This window comes from Hipposideros armiger, unplaced genomic scaffold, assembly GCF_001890085.2.
Source record: "Hipposideros armiger isolate ML-2016 unplaced genomic scaffold, ASM189008v1 scaffold_1344, whole genome shotgun sequence".
In the NCBI taxonomy this organism is placed as follows: Eukaryota; Metazoa; Chordata; class Mammalia; order Chiroptera; family Hipposideridae; genus Hipposideros; species Hipposideros armiger.
The window spans coordinates 209,200-230,193 of NW_017732694.1; the positions used below are offsets into that span (position 1 = coordinate 209,200).

Consider the following 20,994-nt stretch of genomic DNA (forward strand, 5'->3'; position numbering starts at 1 on the left):
TAAAGTGAGGCCTGGGAGGTAAAGGGCCAAGAGGGGGAAAAAAGACACTTTTAGCACGCATTGCTCCATGGTCGTAAATTTAGAGCTTCACCTTGCTCTCTTCCCCGAACAATCTCACTTGAAAAGGACAAAGGGGAAAGAGCAAAGAATAGGCAAGTTACCAAACAAACAAGCAACAGATTTGTTTGAACAACTGCCTTGGCTAAAAATCCCAAACCTAATAAATGTACATGCAAGATTACTTCAGGGTCTTTTTTGTCTGTTAGAGTCTCACTCTCTTTTCACAGCCAAAAAGGGAGCTATTTTATTCTTATAACTGAAAGTTTAAGGGAAAAGATTTCCAACTTGGCTCTATCCTGGGGACAGAGATGATGTCATTAAGGCTCAATTTCAAGATGGTCCCTCTGAGTCAGGCAGGCAGTGACCAGTTTACTAACATCAGGGGAAGGGGTGTGCTTCAGTTATTTCCACTTCAGCTGAGGATTGTAAAGGGTGTACTCTTCTGAATTTCTCTTCTTTCTTGTTTATATTCTTTTAGAGTCATGACATTAAAGTCATGTTTGCTTGCAGGCATCATTAAAAAGTTTAATGGCATTTGTTTAATCTTTACATAAATGTAAACACACTCTTAAAATCTTTATCTTACAGTGGGATTAAGTAATTTGTCCAAGATCACACAGAGAGAAATTGGTACTTATTTACTCCTTTACTCTGTTTCTTTTCATGGAATATGAAAGTCACAAATACGTAACAATTGATTTTCTGAGAGTTGCTCAGGTATGTAACCTCTTTTTGGCTAAGTCCTTTTAGATAGTACTATTGACTTGTTGATTTTATTTTGGATTTTTTTTATGTTTGACTTTTTAAATGTAAATATTTGATAGCATCCACCAGATGGATATAAAATTGATACACTTTTAATAATTCTAGAGAAGAGCAAATGCAGGACATAAACATGTGAATCACTGAAGCAGACTTAATTGTTTTTAAGATAATTTCTTTCTGATAAAATTTTTACAGTGAAGCTATGAATAGTTCACTCAACTCTGAGTAACTGCAGTAGTTCATGCTTATCAGTGGTTTTGAGTTTCAGGGTTTCAGTTATCCACGGTCAACAATGGTCTGATAATACTAAATAGAAAATTCTAGAAATAAACAATTCATAGTTTTAAATTGACATCCAAACGTCAACGTCATTATGGCCCAATGGTCCAGGATCACCCAAAGCAGATATCCTCCTTATTACCTCTCGTCAGAAGGCTAATAATAGCCTAACACAACATCACAATGTCTGTGTTCTTCTCCTTACTGCATCTTATAACATAGGCATCATATCATCTCACATGTCACAAGAAGAGGGGTGAGTAGAATACAATATGATCTTTTGAGAGAAAGAGAGGGGAGAGAGAGAGAGACCACATTTACATAACTTTTATTATAGCATATTGTTATAATTGTTCTATTTTATAACTAGTTATTGTTAACCTCTTACTGTTCTTAATTTATAAATTAAATTTAACCATAGGTATGTATGTATGTATAGGGAAATCCATAGTATTTATAGATTTGGTACTATCCGTGGTTTCAGGCATCTGGGGACATTGGAACGTATCCCTCTCAGATAAGGGGGGATGAATGTTCTAGGGATCCTGGCTCAAATTCCATTCCCAGTGGTAGAACCTGTTTTTATGATATCCTGCATTTACTCATAAGAAAGAAAGAAAGAAAGAGAAAGAGAAAGAGAGAAAGAGAGAAGGAAAGACTTTTCAGCTAAGACAAAGGATATAATTATTATTTTTTATTTCTATGAATGAACAAGAAATAAAACTAATTAATTAAAACTGTCAGGAATTCTTCTGAAGGAATCTATGTTTAAACACAGGGCTTTTTCATGAGACAATTAAGTAAATTTGGCCTCAGGTATCTTTGCTCACTCCCGAGGGAATGAATGATGAAATTCTGGGTTAGAATTATACTTTATTATTGATTTATCTATTTTAATTGATTCAGCTTTGGTTATAAAACTTCAATGGAACAGCTGATGCAAATGACATATTATGGTAATGTGTAAACCTCCCATGAGTTATCTTCATTTTAACCAAAGATGAAAACATAACTTGTCTGACTGCTCTGCACAAGTGAATGCAAAACAGTAAAATTGAAATGAAATAGTTTGTATTATGAAGAATATTTTCTTATGCTAGATGAATCTTAAATATTCTTAGATACCCAAAGGTAGGCATAGAAAAGATTTTCAGAGTAAAATTTAAATCGAATAATATTCGTAAAGGATAATTGACCAATTGAAAGGAGACCACTTTCCTTAACACTTCTTTCTTTTTTGAGGGAACGTTTTGGTTGAAAATTAAGTATTTTACAAGGAATAAATCCAAACATTGATGTTTTTGGAGACTAGTTTGGTTACTGGTAATAAATGCATTGGCATTTATAAGATGATCCTTCCTGTGAATTCTGTTACTAATGATGCATTGAAAAGTTGTGCACAGGAAGTAAATGAAATGAAGGTAAATGTGGCACACATTTGAGCAAGACATCTAAATATTGATAAATAATCAAAGAATGTCCTCTTTAAGAACTAGCTCAAGGTTGTTCCACCATGGTGCTTTCTGTTATTAATACTTTCCCTCTCTCCCTCCTTTGTCTTCCTTTTTTCTTCCTTCCTTTCCATATTCATGGATTTTTTTTCTTCTTCACTATAAACTATCTTGGCCACTGGTGTTACAAAGATAAAGAGACTGGCCTGGATATAGCCACTGATAATACAAGTGCAAGTGTGATTTGAAACTCAGACAGTAGTCGAGTTCCACAGTGCTCTCTCTGTAAGAGGACCCTTGCAGCCACTCTGGGCAATTCAGTAAGAATTGCCGTAGTATTCAATTCAAGTCAAATTTCCATCTTCAACCACACTAGAAGGCTTCCACAACTTTCACCTTTATGGATACAGTAAAACATGCATTATATTGAGAAAGACCTAAGTCATGCTTAGAAGAAAAATTCCATATAGCTTAGTATGAAATTAGCATAAATATTTTTATATACAATAAACCATTAATATGATAGTTCAGGCTCTTTTTATTAAAGAACTTGAACATTTTTAGGTAAAGACATACATTTTGCTCAAACCTAAATGAATTTTATGTTTTTCTAACTGATTGCTCAGACTGCTCTGTGCATTCACTTCCACGTGTAAAAGGATATATTTTATTTAAAAAGTGTTGGAGTTATTAGTATCCTTTTCAGTTGTCTTAATTTTTGTCACCACATTGCTAAAGAGGTCATGCTTATGATGACAGTGGGTACTAGACAGTGTGGTGTTCACATTGTAAGGTATATAAATGTCAAATCACTATGTTGTATACTTGAAACTAATATAATATTGTATGCCAACTATATTTTAATTAAAAAAGGAGACACACTTTAATACACCTGAAATAATCTTGGTTGTTTTGCTTCTCTGTCACTGTGGCTAGGTGATGTAAAGCTTCTCTGCATCTCTGTTTTGATACAAGATTGTTGTGAGGAGGGTGGGGAAAAATATTTTAGTCTCTATGTCTGTTTTCATGTTCCTTCTTCACTTGTGTCTTATACTCTCAGTGGCAAAACAAGGAAAAGAAAAAGGCTTTAAACTCTTTTATTTGGCAGAAATGTACATTACTAATTTGGGTTTCGGTTCAATATGAATGGGTTCTTCCTGTGTAGAAGTGAAATATCTTTTGTGAATTGGAGAGACTAAGGTGAGGGTGTGACAGGTCGAAAATAAAAAGGAAGTAGTCACTGAATCATTGGGCACCTACTTATTTGAAAGATAAGCATAACCACTTACCCCACAAAATAAAAACCTTGAAGAAATTAAAAAGAAATAAATGCATAACTTAAAGAGTTACTAACTTTATTTACTTTCATTGGTGTTGCAATCTGGAAAGTTAGAAATCCCCTACGGCTTTATTACTTTATCTAATCCAACAGTCATTTTCAGTTTATGATTTGAAAATGTTCAACATATTTAGACAGGTGTCAACAATATATCAGAACAGTAAATAAAATACATCTGTGACATTGTGATCAAAGAATAGTTTAGTTAAAGCAATTATAGACCTGTGAAGTGAAGTATTCTGAGATAATCTCTATTCTGTATATTTCATATTCCACACTAATTCATAAAAAAAAAAGTCCACCTCTTAATGATAGCCCTTTCAGCCCTGACTAAAATCTGCATTGAAACTTATGCTCTTAATGTTGCTCATTGTAAAATTTTTGGGAACTGGCAAAGCGATTCTTAAAATGATACTCCATTTGCTTCACTATCAAGCACTAGAAAAACTATTTTTGTGAACTGTGCCCACAAACCATTCACGGTTAGCACTTGAGGGAGTTTTCACTGAAGCTTGTGCTGTACATCTGAAAAACCAATGATGCCTAAAGGAGTTTAGAATTACAAGTTTGTGAGATGGAAAAAAAAAGTGAAAGGATATTCAGTTTGAAGGAGAAAGCACAGAAAAATGACTGTGTAAAACAGTTTGGCATTTTTATTATATTACTTATGTAAATAAATATGCATATTTCTTATAGATTATGAGAATATTTAAATGTGTAATTTAATGTAATAGGTAGCCTAAATGCATTTTCAATAAAAAAAAATGTTTGATACCTTATCAGGCTCTAGCATGTATTACGTAGTTAGGCTCACTAAAGATTAAAAAAAAAATGTGTTTATATTTCAAATGACTAATTTTAAATAACTTTAACATATTATTGAATCAAGGATATAAAATAGTAAATGCAATGTGTAAATGATAACCTGCACATTTTAACTAATGAATAAATTAGTAAAATAATATGTTCTAATTCCATGAGGAAACAATACAGTTGTACTCCAGATTATGCTAATTTGGTTTCCTCTTGACTCTGCTTTGAAGTTGAACGGCATTGCATTTTATGGTTGTTATTATCTTCAGAACATATCCTGCACTCATACCTTTATCTCTTGCTTGTCAATGAAGTTTACTTTTGATCCTTTCTTAGGGTGGCATCCTTTGTTGGTTTCTTAATAAAGCTCATATGTCTGTCTTTCGTGGGGGCCTTGCTCCTAAATTTTCAAGATGTTGCTATTTCTTTGGTAATTCTCCATATTATCTATCATGTCTATAAACGATACTCAAAAGATTGGAAAGATTGGAAAGATGGCGATACTTGAGTTTTTCTTCTGCATTATACCATAATTTGCTAATATATGTCACCCCAAAATCCTCAAAAGTATTGTTATCACTTTCTATAACATTTACATAAAACTTTCTACCTAAGTGAAGATGCTTATGTACTTACTGCAGTTCCCTATTATATGCCAAGCTTTTAGAGAGGATTTTTGGTTTTATTCAACTAGGTAGTCCCCAAACAAAGCCTAGACCTGGTGTTTAGTAAGCACTCATTAAATCCTTGTGGAATGAAGGAATAAGGGATGAAAGAATTTTGAAAAAAAATTTAACGAGTTTAAAAAGTTGAACAATTGTCTCTAAAACATTCAGAGGACACATTTAGACATTTGTCCTCCTAAAACATTAAATGTCAGAAATTGAGGGTTACAGATTGAATCTTCAGCCCATTTAACAAGGTAATTAATTTTTAATAATTACCATATTATATATAAAGTGTAATGCTAGCCACTGTACAGGAGACTACTGTTAAAAAGCAGAAGATAAATAATTTGCTACCTGAAGCTCATGATCTAATATATGAGACAAATAAAATTATATAAAACTTGGATACTAATGACCCTAAAATTCATTTTATGAGCATTCATTTCTTCTGTTTTTTCTATACTAATATGATATAATTCAAATGAAATTGAACAAAATGTGCTCTAAAACCTATGATACCCTTACAGAAATATAGGGTATTGGTTTTTTACATAGCATTTCCAAAAATATTAATATAATACTTAAAAGTGTACTGACTTAAAAATAACCCATGATATTTAAGCACCTTATAAAATAGAATATTTCCTAATTTTTTAAAAAACTCATTGGCTTCATGCCACTGAAAATGATATTTTATCTTTTACATTTTAATGTTTAAAAATAAATTTGATATTGAAATAAATTTTTAATTGAGTTAATTTTTAAAATGTGTTACTAAAGATACATGTTTTGGCCCTTTTTTCCTTAAACATGATTATATTTGATGATTTTATATATTAATAATAATAAATGCATTCGCATAACAAGTTTATAGAATCATTAGTAGAAACCAGTGATTATCTTAATTACATGATAGTTTCTGTGAAAGGGATTATATTTGCAAATTTCAGTGTTACCGCATTTATTCAGAATCTCACATTCTGGTGTTTTCATTTGCTGCTGATATAGCAGTGACTTTTATTTTCTACTTTGAATTACCTTATTACTTAAAAGAATGTATATTACAATTTAGTTGATTTTTAGCTATCTTGGTTATACTGCAATCTCTGAAGTAAAATAGAAAAGTAGAGCTGTTCCTTAAGGAAATGTCTTTCAACACTAGAGCATTTATTCAAATGTGACTATTTAAGACAAATATTTTTGAAGATGGCATATTTATGTTTATATGGTAATTAAAAATCTATAGCAATACAGATTATACTGATCATCTATATATGTGCGTTATTACAATGATCAATTATTGAAACTATTATTTTTAATATTTAAGTAATTTTAAAATAATATTTTTTTCTTTTATGGATATTTACTTCTTGTTTCTATTATAGTAGGAATAGTAACATCTCTCCTAATATCTGTGGCAGATATTTTTTGGCAAAATACTGAAAATATTAGTCTAATATCAGAAAACATAACAATTTTTTAATAGAACCCTTGATGCACTAAATGTTTTTATATGTTGTCCCTATTGCCTTTTCCCCTTTCATGGCATGTCAGTGTCAATAAATTATTTTGAGGTAATGTAGGAGCAATTAATTATAAAAATTAGGGAATCATCCGTGGCCTTGCACTTATGCAGTGTAAGTGACTGTCTGTAATGTGGAGTACAGTGGAAGAATTGGGGTATATCTGTACAAGTCAAACTACACGTCTTTAAAAGAAAGGTAAGATGAGGATAATGATAATAAATTTGATATTTTTATGGGAAAGCACTGAGCACAGTACCAGGTAGATAGTAGGTGTTCATAAAAGTAATCAGTTATAAGAGTGGAAGTAATGGCACTAAGAGTAATAATAGTAGTTGTAGTATTGTGAATAACAGCTGCAGAAGTTAATTCGAGCAGTAGAAAACATCCTTCTGCAGAAACTTAATCTCCACGACCTAATTTATTTTATCTATCTTTTTGTACACTAACGCTTTCTACAAGGGATTTGAGGTAACTGTGTCAGCTAAACAGACCTTAGCATGAATTATTTTAGAAGTTTTATATCCATGTGTCAGCTAGTAGAGATTGCATCAAGTATTAGGATTGGGACCTGCTTCATGTAGGATTCAAAGAGCAAGTTCTAGGAAAGGGAGGTGACATGTTTTTCAGTGGTGTAATTCAAGAGTGTTAATCAGGTGTCACCTTTGCCATAATTTTATTAATATCAGTTCCTTTCTAAGATTCTTGTAGTTCATGAACTTAAAGCCTCAGTACATTTTATAGTTTAACATAATTCTGAAGAAAAAAAAATCTATTGAAATTTAGTGAATTGTTAAGTTCCTGATTGAAGGTTAAATGTGATATTTATGTTGAAGGGCTTTATAAATGGTAATGTGCATATAAGACACGAGTGCTATGATGATGATAAAGCTTATGGAGATAGTGATTGGAATGAGAATGAGTCAGTACCCGCTTTCATGCTCTAGGAGAGAGAAAGATATTGATGTTTCGGGCCCTAATGAGCACATCATGAACCTAGTAGCCACCCGTGGGAGTGTAATCCGGGGCTGTCAACCGCTGCTGAAGCCTAGTGTGATTAATAAATTCATCCCCAAGAGGAAGGTAGTGAAGTTGATTCAGGAGAGAGAAACATCATACATCTTTGTTGGTTGGCTTAAAGGGAATGCAATAAATGAGAATAACTAAAAAGATGATCATAAGCATTTGGAAAACGTTTGGTGGAGACTGTTCATTTTTTCATTTGTTCCTATCAAGGAGATTGTTGTTATTATTTTTGTGTTTAAACTAGGTTGGTTACTGAGTACAGCTTGGGAACTATAAAATATACTTTTTCTAGTAAAAGAAACCTTCTCATAGAGAAAGGAGGATTTTGCCAATTAAGGAAATGGTGGACTTTGTTTGTTTATTGCTTATGAATGTTACATGTTAATCTTAACATCCCAGAGTTGCATTAGGAAAGCTTTTTAACAGTGAATGAAAAGAAAAATCAATGTAGAAAGCCTTGCTACTGCAAAATTAGGTTATAAAGTGAAAAAAGAAAAAATAGAAAGCCAGTACTTCTTTTGTATAATGTACTTAAATAAAATAGATATGGATTTATCTATCCAGCCACCATTCAGACAGCCATCTCTGTCAGTCTGTTTATATAGTTATCTATTTTTCTATCTGCTTATGTTTTTGGATATGTATAACAATAAGTTCAGGTTAAGAAAATAGATATTAATATAAGAATATTAATTTAAATGTTTGTTATGATACATATATTATGGATTGTTTTAACAGTATTCTAGCAGTATTCTAGACACTGTTACTTTTTGCTACTTCTAGAAAACACCTAAGGCGATGCTACAAGCAATAAAATGAAACGGTTATTCCAAATTGATAAGCCTGTATACCAGGCTTTCTCAACCTTGGTACCATGGACATTTTGGACCTGAAAATTATTTGTTGGGGGTAGGCAAGTGTTGTCCTGTGCATGTATGATGCTTAGCAGCATCGCAGAGCTATACCCACAAGATACCAGCCCCTTCTAAATATCACACTCTAAACGTCTTCAGACATTGCCAAATGTCCCCTGAAAACACCCCCAGTTGAGAACGACTGTTTTTTTTAATATCTATGCAAAGAATAGTATAAACTGACACACATAAACATATATGTAATTACAGCTGCTAACATAATTTATTTTGAAGTTAAAAACATATTAACCACACTGAAAAATAGACACATGTGCCTCCTAACCAAATTTAACAGGCATACAGAAAATAAAATAATTTATGAGAATTTTCAAAAGAGGAAAAAGCTTAGCTTCAGATAACCAAAGTTCACATAGTATTTAGGAAAAATTCTCTCCACAAATTTGTTCTTAATCTCAGTTGATGATATCTCCATCTCTCAAGCTAAAAACTGCAGTCATTTCCTGTTTCTTTTTCTCCCTTATTTCCCATCTCCAATAAGTCATGGATATATTGGTTATTCTAGCTTAGATCTGGAATCTCAGCCTTGGCTACTCTTTTTTCACTACCTGCATCATCTCATGCTTGGCAAAATTTTCCTAACTTTTCTCTCTCCACCAGCCTCTTAGCGCTCTACTCCATTTGTACACTATAACCAGGAAGATAATTCTACAAAACAAACTGCAGCTTAATTTCTCTGCATGAAATTATCTTGCCTGCAAGACAGCAATCTGAATTTCGTCACTACCTTTTTATAGTCAGGTCCCCTATTTGCCATGCAGAAGTGCAATATGGAATTGCCCCCCATCAGTTTTCTCTGTTATTATGAGATCATTTGCAATGACCAGCCATTGCTGCTGAATACATAGAATCCTTATTCATATGGGAGTTCAGAATGATACTGCCCTAGTTTTTTTAAATAAACTTTAGTTTTTAGAAAAGTTTTAGATTTATGCAAAAATGGTGTAGAAAGTACAGAAAGCTCCCATTAGTTCACACTTAGTTTCCTTTATTGTGACCATCTTACATTAGTAAGATTTTAAAATCTGTTACAGTTAATAAACCAATATTTATCAATACTTATTTAATTTTTTTCTTGTTTATTAGTCAGAATACTTTACGAAGACATGCTGTGTTTCATCAAATATTTGGTCAACCAATGTTATAGTTTATATAGAAAAAAATATAAATGCTTGGTTATTTTCTTTTATTTATTGATTATTAAGAAAATCAATTGGTTCTATATTATTGTTCAAAGGTGACTAATTAGATTTGTTTAATATTGTTAGGAACTCATATATTTAAATATATTTTGTGGGACTTGATAATTTATAATTATTATTTTTTTTGAAATTCAAATCGCCCTATCATTGGCCAGAAAGTATCTTTTCCAATTGGTTTTTAAGCCCTTTTGATATGACGATGGTAATTTGTGATAGCAGACTCACTATCTGGTATAATGAGATGTTTCAGGCTCATCTTGTACATTTATTGCCCAAGACCAGAATCTGAAATTTCTTCAACAGGAAGAAAGTGGTTTTCAAAGTGTATTTCAAGAAAGCATGTTTCAAAACCACAAACAAGATGCTAGTTCCCTGGGGATTTAATAATCCAAAGCAAAGCATAACTTCTAACACACCACAGATACATTTTGTTGAATGAACGAAACCAAATAAGCAAGAAAGTCATGACATTTAAAAAATATTTTGAAATCAATATATGTGTGCCTTGTAAATAATGTATACACTACCCTGGAAGACACTCTGTGATTTCCTCAATGTAAAATTCCAGCAAAGAGAAGAAAAAGGGTAGGAAATGTTTGCGGATAAAGTTGTGTATTTGAGGCTGCTGAAAACACACACACACACACACACACACACACACACACACAAGTGCATCTCTTGGTAGGAAATCATGTCAAATGAAAAATGCAAATTCTTTCTCATAAATGGAAGGGGGCAATGTGTGACAGAATGCGAGATAACTTTATACAAGATGAACTGATGCTTAATGAGTGAAATTCTAAAAAAAATAATTTATGCCGAAAGAAACAAAGATATAAGAGTTAGCTTTCAAGTTGCTGTGTATCTTTTTTGGCTGAGCCTTTGTCTTAGTGCCAATCTTGTCATTAGATTAAGATTGGAAGCGATGAAGGATAATAACCACTACGAGAGTGGGGGCGGTGTCTGTGTCATGCACCACTGTATCTCCAGTACCTAGAACAGTGCTTCTTACATAGTAAGTGGATAAAAAACCGTTGTGGAATAAGTAATTGGATGGATGGATGGATGGATGGATGGATGGATGAACGGATGGATGGATGGGGTAGAAAACACAGACTTAAGGACTTTTATGAGGAATGAAATTCAAGTAAATATTTATTACACATCTAGTATGTGCCCATTGCTTTCACATATTAATTTGTCCAGTTTTTAAATTAAAAAAATATATAACAGCCTTTTATTTTATTTTGCAAAAATTTGATTAGGAAAGCACAGGTATCGCCAAGTACTATGACATAGGTCATGCATCTAAGAAATAGCTCTCTGAATTCAAATAACTTGCTTTTTCTACCTCCACTGTTGGTGGTCCTAGAATGAGTACTCAATCATTTTTACATAGGGATGTTTATTTCATACTTGTATTGTGCATTCATGTACAGAATCTCATTAGATTCTGCATATCCATTTAAAAAGACCTCTGGTTCTTGGCACTTATAAGAATGCTATTTTGAACATTTGGGTTTATTTTTGTATATTTTAATATATTTGGGATTAGGAAATATCAGAGTTATGCTACAGTTACTTTTGACAAATATTCTGGCTTAGTTAATATTTCTGTCATAAAGAAAATTTAGAGTATGTCATTCTTAACTCCCAATTTTAGATCATATATAAATGGATATTACTTTTCATAGGGAAGAATTCTCACCAATTTCTAAAATAAATATCTAAAATGTTTGAGATTTTGAACTCTGGAATAAGACAGATAAGAATTTTTAAATATTTCCTCCACACTTTTTTGTCTGTGTGATTTGGTGCAAATCATTTAATTTCAGTTTCTTCATCTTTAAAATAGAGAGAATTGTACTAATGAAAGAGTTGATGTGTCCAGAAAATATTACATAAAAAATGTTTTACATACAGACATCGGTAAATAATTACAAGTTAATATAATTATTAGGAATTACAAGGAGTCACGGAGAAATATGTGACTTGTATAGATATACTGAAATATGAGTAGCATTTTAGTACCTGGTCTCCAAACACCTGATCTCAATTCTTGTTAATAACTGTAGTACTGACTGCACCCACAGATGCCTATAGAATATCTGCTGCATTTGTTTGACTTGAATATTAAGAGCACCATAAGTAATAGAAGACTTGTCACTAGAGATGACTCAAGCAAGTATTTTTTCTTTATAAATGAATTAAGTCTTTTGTTTTCTGTTTTTTTTACAGCCAAATATTTACACAGATATTCACGTGTATCTTGGCAGCCTTGTCAAATCCAGCCCTGATGCTTTGGCTCTACTATTCCTGAAATTTCTCACCCTTTTCATTTAAAAATAACAACAGACTAGTCACAAAAGCAGTCACCTCTAACTTCTAAATCCTCCGAGGCCCTTTCCCATATGCTTTTCAAAAGAGGCAGCTGTTGTCATACATCATTTCAGGAAGGCCCACTTTCCTCCTTTACATTTTGAGAAGGGGAAAAAAAATCACATTTATGAAAGACCTCAGAAATGAAGCTGTCACTTTCAATTGTAAACTGAAAGAGTTATCAAGCAGTTTTCTCATCTAAACTTTGGTGATACAAGGTTATTGCCTTAGAAAGACAGAAACACAGTTTTATGTATGCAATGCAACAGCGGCAACATATCGAATAAGAAGAATAATTCTGAATTAAAAAACAAACAAAAACTAATACTGAAAACCTGCTATAAGTCAGACCTTTTCTTTAGCAACTTAAAGGGATTTACATCCCAAAATAATCCTGGAAATTTGGGATCTGCGTATCCCCATTTGACATATGAAGAAACTGAGACACAGAAAGATAAATAATTTATTCAACATAGCACTGCTAAATGCTAGGATGTGAACTTAGGCAGTATATTAGTTTCCTAGGAATGCCATAACATAGTACTACAGACTGAGTGGCTTAAACAGAAATTGATTTTCTAACAATAGTGGAGGCTAGAAGTTTGTGATCAAGGTGTCAGCAGAATTGGTTTCTTCTGAAATGTTTCTTTGCCTCGTAGATAACTGTCTTCTCCTTAAGTCTCTTCACATCATCTTCCCCGTGTGTGTCTGTGCCCTAATTTCCTTTTCTTTTAAAGGACATCAGTCATATTGGGTTAGAATCACCCTAGGGACTCCGTTTTAATTTAATTGCCTTTTTAAAGACCTACTCCAAATATAGTAGTCACACTCTAACTGGGAGTTAGGTTTTCATTACATAAATGCTGAGGGGTAGTAATTCAGCCCATAAAAGGAGGATTGATTAGAGTCCATACATACCTTTATCCATTATGTAGCACAAATTGTTTAATCAATTTTAATATCAAGTGTATATTTGCTTGTATATTTTTACCATTCCTACACTACATAAACTATTTGTAATTATCTGCATAATTGCGCTAGCAATAATAACATGATGACATTGGTCACTTATGAAGATCTTCAAATTTTAAGCATTTATCAGGACTTGAACCCGTATTTCACAAGATAAATTAATGTTAAATAATGTGTGCCAGGCCGATAAGTAAAGGAGAGAAGAGTCAGACTAAGACCTATCAGACTGCAGCACCCAAATTTAATCATTGGGCTGTATTGTCCCAGCCAGTTTTTTTGTCTGTGGAGAAAAACACTCATCAGGTATACATCTATAGTTAGTCTAAGTTTAATTCAAAAGCCGCCAAATATTCCTACCAGCTTGCTACATAGTATACTAATTACAGTTAAAATTTAATTCTCCAAATCATTGGAGCTTGATGAGTATATCCCTTGGGAAAAAATAAGTTCAATACTATTGTAAACTTTAATTATTTATAAAAGAGCATTAAAATGTCAATTTGGAATTCATGTTTAAAAATGTAACCCTTCCTGTATAATATATATATATATATATATATATATATATATATATATATATATATATATATTAGGATGATGGCATTTTTACAGTATATATTTTTTTGAAATATAGACACATAAAATTCAGATTTGTATATAATTATGTAAATGGATCTACCAAAACTCCCAACTTAATTTGTGTAACGTCATTCTTGTGTAACGAGTCTATGATACAGGAATATAGCTGAGATGAGATCAGTAGATGAAGGAGCAGATGGGAACGTAGACCCCTAAAAAAGATACAGAGGACCCAAACAGTGTTTACTTTGAGAGAGGTGAGTTAAGTAATCCACTTTTCAGTGGAACTAAGGTATTTATTTACTGCTAGGAAGTCATGGGTTGAGAGCTGGCTGGCTAAGTGACCAGTCTGTACACTGTTAGAAAGTAGGAATTTATTATAGAAGCCCTAGCCCCAGAGGCTGGCTTGACATGGCTGAGAGTTAGCAGTTTTGCTTGGAAGATCTGGATCTGATAACCACACAGTGTTATTCACACCATGTAAAATGAACATGGATTCAACTCACCCACAGTAGGGTACATGGCACGTCACATCACTCTTATTTGTTCAAATCTAATTAGAGCAGACTTTGAGTCCCTGCTTACCAGGGTGACACAATCATTAGAGTTTTAAGGAAAGTGGGGAACCTGAAAGCGAGATTCCAAAGCCAAATGCCCCATCACATTTGGAGTTTTCACACGTGAATGAGGCATGTAGTCATGTATATGGCTATATACATGCAGAAGAATTGTCAGTGTTTGCTATATGTTTACTATTTTTCTCTGTCAAATTTCTTAAAATTATGTCATAGTTAAGAATACTCTTTGTTTTGGAAATTACCAGACTTGCTGTAAGGGCCAGGGACAGAAATTAAATGCCTAGGGAAACTTGATGGGGAGCTTACTGATAGAGAGGTTACAATTTGCTACATTTGTCATCATCAGAGCAAACATCTATTCTACAGTTGTTACCAAGAAGGGGGGCTTTCCTTCCCCCCACACACACCTCCATAGTTCTTTGCACCATACTCTTTTCTGTGATGCTACGGATTTATTTAATTTCAACTCTACAGATCATACGTAATCACTATTATGTCTTGACTGATGGAATAGATTAGTATTATTTGTGGATGTTATCTAATTGGGTATGAGCACATAAGACACTAGATTAGAAACTAAGATTTCAAAACTATTTTGACTAGTACAGAAGATCGTCACAGTCAGGAGGTATCTTTTCTAATGATGCCTATATTAAAGAATAATAACTAACAAACATGGATTTGATATATAATTTGAGTAGGAGGAAATTTAGGAAACAGAATTTTATACACTTAGCCAAGAAAGCACAGTTGCCTTTGCCGTGCATGTAATTCTTCCTAAACACTGATTAATTTTTCAGGAATCATGAGATACTGCAATCACTTAAATCTTGAGGTAGACAGAGGAGCATTTAAGGAACTGTTCACTACTCTCACTAAGGACCAATTTGTGGAGCATCAACTAAAATAAGAGAATAAGGGGATTGTGTCAAATACAAGAAAATTAGCAGTTATGAGTTGTGAAATGAAAGAGAAACTTAATAAAGAAAAATAATCAAGAATGGTATTTTTTTTCTGGGATGATCTAGAGGATAATGAAAAGTCCATTGAAGCAATATAATATTTCTAATTTGTGATTGAATGGCACCCATTGAAGGTTGTTTATAACTGCAGATTTTATGTTTTTTCTTAAAATATTATATTGGACAAAGGATTGGAAATGTCTTTTAGAAAAAATCATGAGTATTTTTTCTAGGTCTATTTTTTTTATGGTATAGAAAATACAATGTCTTTTGTTTTTCCATTTCTTTTGATTTTCATCATCAAAAGTCACGAGCAGAACAGGTTGTACCTTCGATTAGAAGAGCTTTGAAGCATTTAAGGCCTTAATGATCTTCAAGTATTCGCCCCTTGAACAAAGCAGCTGTAGAAACGTACATTGACAATGCAAATCAATCAATTTTAGTCAGCAGAAGCTATCATCACAAGCAGAGAGTTCCCTTTAGGTGGGTATTCACTCTTTGGCTGACAAAATGGGCAGTTTCCTGGGCTCAAACTTACTTAGCCAGAGCCAGAGTCAGGGTTTTCTCCTTGCTGGGCATTCTGATGATTTTTACTTACCACCGTGGTCCTTGGGCACAGGTCATGATGTGTTGTTCAAACAGTTTTTTTGTTTATTTGTTTGTTTTGTTTTTATTAGCAGAAAGTTAATGAAATCACTTTCCATGAGAACCAATAAGTCAAAAGACCTTAAGCATAGCTCTTTACTTTTCGGTTCCACTCCATTCAGCAGCCATTATTGAATATCTGTGCCAGAGTCTGTACTAAGGGCTATAATGTACACAAAGTATAAGGAACCAGTTCTTTAATTTAGAAATAAATTGCGACTTGAAGAGGCTAGATATAAACATTCCAAAGTTACATAATAAAAAGATTAAAAGTAATGGTTCTTATGTAATGATGTTATAATTATTTTTGTTTTCAAATCACATTCTCTCCAGAGAGTTCATCTTGGCTATTATCAGAGACAATATTTATAATAGCTAGCATCTATTGAACACTTACTATTTGTGAGACACTTTTAGTATATTGTCTAATCCTTATAAAATTTTTATAATAGAGTTGTTGCTATCTTTTTTTTAATAGATGAAGGAGCTGAATAGATGAGTTTAGTGAGAATAAACAATTTGATCAAGATCATGAAGCTAGTAAGCAGGAAAGCTAGGTTTTGAGCCCAGCTTTCTTACCATAAGACTTTTCTTAGATAAGTCTGTATGTTTCAAAGCTGTTTTTATTTTCATAAAAAGCTCTGAGATAGTTAGAAAGGTTGCAGTACTAAGTTTCTCTCTGAAGCCTGAAAGGAGAGGGATGATGGGTAACTGACATGACTATGTGACCTTTTCAGACATTGTAAAAGTTAATTGACACTTTTAGATATCTCTTGACTTTTACCAGGATTGCTTAGTGATCTGCCAGTATTAACTCATAGCCATGTTATTGACTCTTTCTCAGCATTAAGCTGAAAGTAATCCGGCCATTACTGCATTGTTTCCTCTAATTTTATTTGCAGTCAGTACACGTTGTAGCTCATGTTATCTGTGGTGGAGTTTCCTATTGATATATTTCAAGAAACCTGTTCACAGAAAGGTTTTAAGAGTACCTGAAAGAATGTGACTTTGAAAAGTAGAAAACAGAAAACTTAGGAGACCAAAATCAAGCCAAAATTTGTTGCTTTTAAGTATAAGAATTTTATATTTATTTCCTATAATTTAAAAATCCTTTGGTTTCATGAGCCCCTCAAGACATAAAAGGTTAGAGCACCAAAACTTGAGTCAAGGGATTAGCTAGTATCTTTTTTCCCCCTATTATTTACATTATTTGTCTGGGTAGGAGAAAGGGATACATAGGATATTGTGAAAAGGATCTTCACTATCATTATCATCAGATAATTTACTATGGGTGGATTATATGTCACCTACTTTTGGGTGGCTTTGTTCCAAGTAGATTGAACATACGCAGTCTTAGCATAAACATATAATGATATCCAGAGTTCAGAGAGCAAAAACATATTTGTTAATCTAATGCTTAAATCAGATACACTATTTTGCAAGACCAGAGACTAACAAGCAGAATGTAATAAAAGAGACTCATTTCAGACCCCAGAATCTCAGTTATAAGAGACAATCCCTCCAGTCCCTCCCTGACTCTCAGGGAACGAGTAGCTGTTGCTTTAACCTGATCCTTTATGAAGACAACAAAAGTGTTTCTAAGCATAATTTAATGCATATTCTCCAATGAGAAATGCATACATTTTACAATGCAGTTAATTCAAATGCAAATACATTAAATAATATGTGAATGCCAAGATGATCTTAGTTAATGGTTTTCTTTCTCTTGTAACTAAAGGCAGTTGGAGCTTCTCCTCCTGTGTTTATTTGATCCTTCTCTATGTGTTCAGCATTGCTCTTGGTTCATACCTGTACACTTATACTGGAGCCCTTATTGTTTGCTGGTTATTTTGTAGCCTCTGCTAATGTGTGGTCTAAAAACCATGTCAAGTGGTGTAGGTTTATCAATTCATAGCTAGTTAAGAGTATATTCTTCTAACAAATACTGCACAGTTGATACTGTACTGACATTGCTTCTTTGCTCGTAAGCCTCTTCTGTTACCTGAGTGTGGTTCCCCTGTGCTTTCTCTGATAGTCCCATTAATGTGTATTCCTTCATCTTGTGATAAGCCAATGGATTTTTATAGCTTTTGATAAGAAGAATCACTTCCTAAGTGGAATTGGAGATAATGCTAGAAAGAATAATGGATATTATAGCATATTTTAGACAAAAGATTAATAATACATCCTCCACCCCCAACATTGATCTTAGTGCTATCATTGTAATCAGGATCACTTAATAATTATTCTATACAAATTAAAAGACAAATTATTTCTATAATGAATGAAAAAATTGTACTTTTTAGACCAAATAATGTTCGGATGTGTTTATGGCCATTCTTCTAAGAACCCAAAGGGATAACCGTTCAATCATTACAACAGTGGTTGAAGGGGGACTTGTAGGACTTGTTCTAAGGCTGCACAATTCCAGGCAGGTGCGATTTCAGACAAACTGTGGTGTACAAACAATGCATTCCTCTACTAATTTCTAACTCATCTTTTCTATTTCCCTATCACTCATCTCTTCAATCTAAAATGCTCAGTGTCTCAGAAATGCCCATAGTGACTCAAAAGTCCCAATCTGATGACAGACATGAGCAGTTTCATATGTCCCTGACCTCTTCATCTCCACCTTTGATCCATCAGGACTCTACTCTTCAAGGTGGTTACTGGCAGCACGTTCATCCTTAAGAATTGTGGAACCTAGAGCATGAACATAAATGGAAGCCTCCATATGTTATGCCTTATTCTTTATTATATACCAACCAAGTATTATTAAATAAAATATGTTTTATCTCCCACTTTGACAGATATACCTTTATAACAACCTGGATGGCCAGATGAAATGCTGGTATTTTTGGACTTCTTGGTAATAGTGTGGCATGGAGAGAGACAGACTCCATATTTCACGGTTCCTCTAACCAGTTTGGTCCTATATTGTGAGAGGCCTTGAATACAAGCGAGTGGACACTCTAGTCCACACTTCCAGGACCCATGTACACTTCCCTCAAGCATTTGCACCTCGACCACTCATCCTTCCTAGGTGCATGGACATTGGTGGCGTACTCTGTTGACTGGGCCACAGAACTGGGAAAAAGGGAATTACAGGCCCTGGTTAAGGGCTTAGAACTATTTGGGGATGGAATTCTGGAATCCCAGGGGTCTTCAGCGTGGTCTAGAAAAGAGGAGTACAGGATCCAGGTGGGCACTTCTCTTGACTTCACAGACTTTGCCTAGTGGTGCAGGTGTGGCCAAGAGAAGAGGCGTAGTGATCAACAAATACTTGCTGGTTTCTTACTGTGTATTGGCACTGTTCTGGTCACATGAGACACAGGAATGAACAAATCAAAGTGCTTGCCCTTGTAGAGCTTATATCCTGGAAAAGATAGACTAAATACTAATTATAATAAATATACTGTATAGCATATTAGAAGGTGAGAAGTACTGTAGAGACAATAAGAATTAGAGCAGTGACATTAAAATAATATAAAATGTTTTAGTACTTTTGCATTATATTTGTTTTTTTAAATGTAACTTGTGTTCATAACTGTCACAATCTTGCTATTTTACTGAAAAAAACTATAACTTTAGGTAAAACATAAACCATTTTTACGACTTTTTAAACTTCCAAATGTCTCAAAAACCTGCAAGTAATTACCTCATGGGCAACTACATTTAAATAATAGACAGTAAAAATGAAAATTGTGGTCATAATCAGAGACTATAACCAGTCTTTGATGCATATTGTGTATATATGTGTTCCCCAGAGACCTTTAAGGAAACTGTCCTTTGGTAACTATAGCATTAAACACCAATTTAGCAGTTTGAAATCTCAGAAAACTGTGACATTCCACAGTTTACAAACTAATACAGCTTTGTTTTATTTGTGATAAGCTTACCAATTTGTGTTATTTTATATAAAGTTTGATAAATGGTTATGCATTCTGACTCATTTTAGTCTGTCAGTAAATGAGATCTTTATCCCTTTAGTTATATTCCAATCTCAGGTATGAAGAACGCTTCATAAAACAAAATTCATTATTTTACTATAAGCACATTCATGACTTAAAAAGAATACAACTCATACTTCAAATGAGATTATAACCCTCTGCAATTTTGTATTATCAAAGCAATTATTTACAATATGATGTGGAAGTGAGTGTACTATTAAAATTGAAAATTGTAATTAAATAACTCATTTTAATCTGAAGGACTATGTAAATATACTGACAAGTAATCTTAAATATTTTAACACAGACAATTCTTTGTGTCTTTTCAGTCTATTCGAGAAGTCACAGGCTACGTCTTAGTCGCTCTTAATCAGTTTCGTTACCTGCCTCTGGAGAATTTACGCATTATTCGTGGGACAAAACTCTATGAAGATCGATATGCCTTGGCAATATTTTTAAACTACAGAAAAGATGGCAACTTTGGACTCCAAGAGCTCGGACTGAAGAACTTGACAGGTAAGGCACATATATAACATAACAAATATACTCTCATTATCAATATAACATAATAAGCTCACACATGTGTATGCATGAGTATGTGGTTACAGTAGTATGTGTTCCTTTGAGAGGCACTATAAAGCACTTAAATATCTACCACTTATTCATTTTATGAAAAATTATGCCCGGAGATTCTCCTACTTTATTTACAGATATTGTAAGTGGAGACTGAGGGATACCATAAAGCTGTATCTCAGCTGAACAGAAGTACACTGTTCAGGAAATGCTCAGTGACTGAGAACTGAGATATGAAGCAGGGTTAAGAATGCTATGTTTGGTGGTCTCAGGTGAACAGTGAACCATATCACCAAAT

At 33.3% G+C, this 20,994-nt stretch overlaps 1 protein-coding gene across 1 annotated transcript in view; it reads left to right on the plus strand.

The window, feature by feature from the left end:
• Positions 1-20,639, plus strand: part of LOC109377264 (receptor tyrosine-protein kinase erbB-4-like) — a gene marked incomplete at its 3' end in the record, with an annotated part of 174,193 nt that extends 153,554 nt beyond the window's left edge. Inside the window, exon 2 of the mRNA XM_019633571.1 lies at positions 20,453-20,639. Within this exon, the coding sequence (XP_019489116.1) occupies positions 20,453-20,639 (187 nt within the window). The remainder of the gene's footprint in view (positions 1-20,452) is intronic.
• Positions 20,640-20,994: the final 355 nt, after the last annotated feature.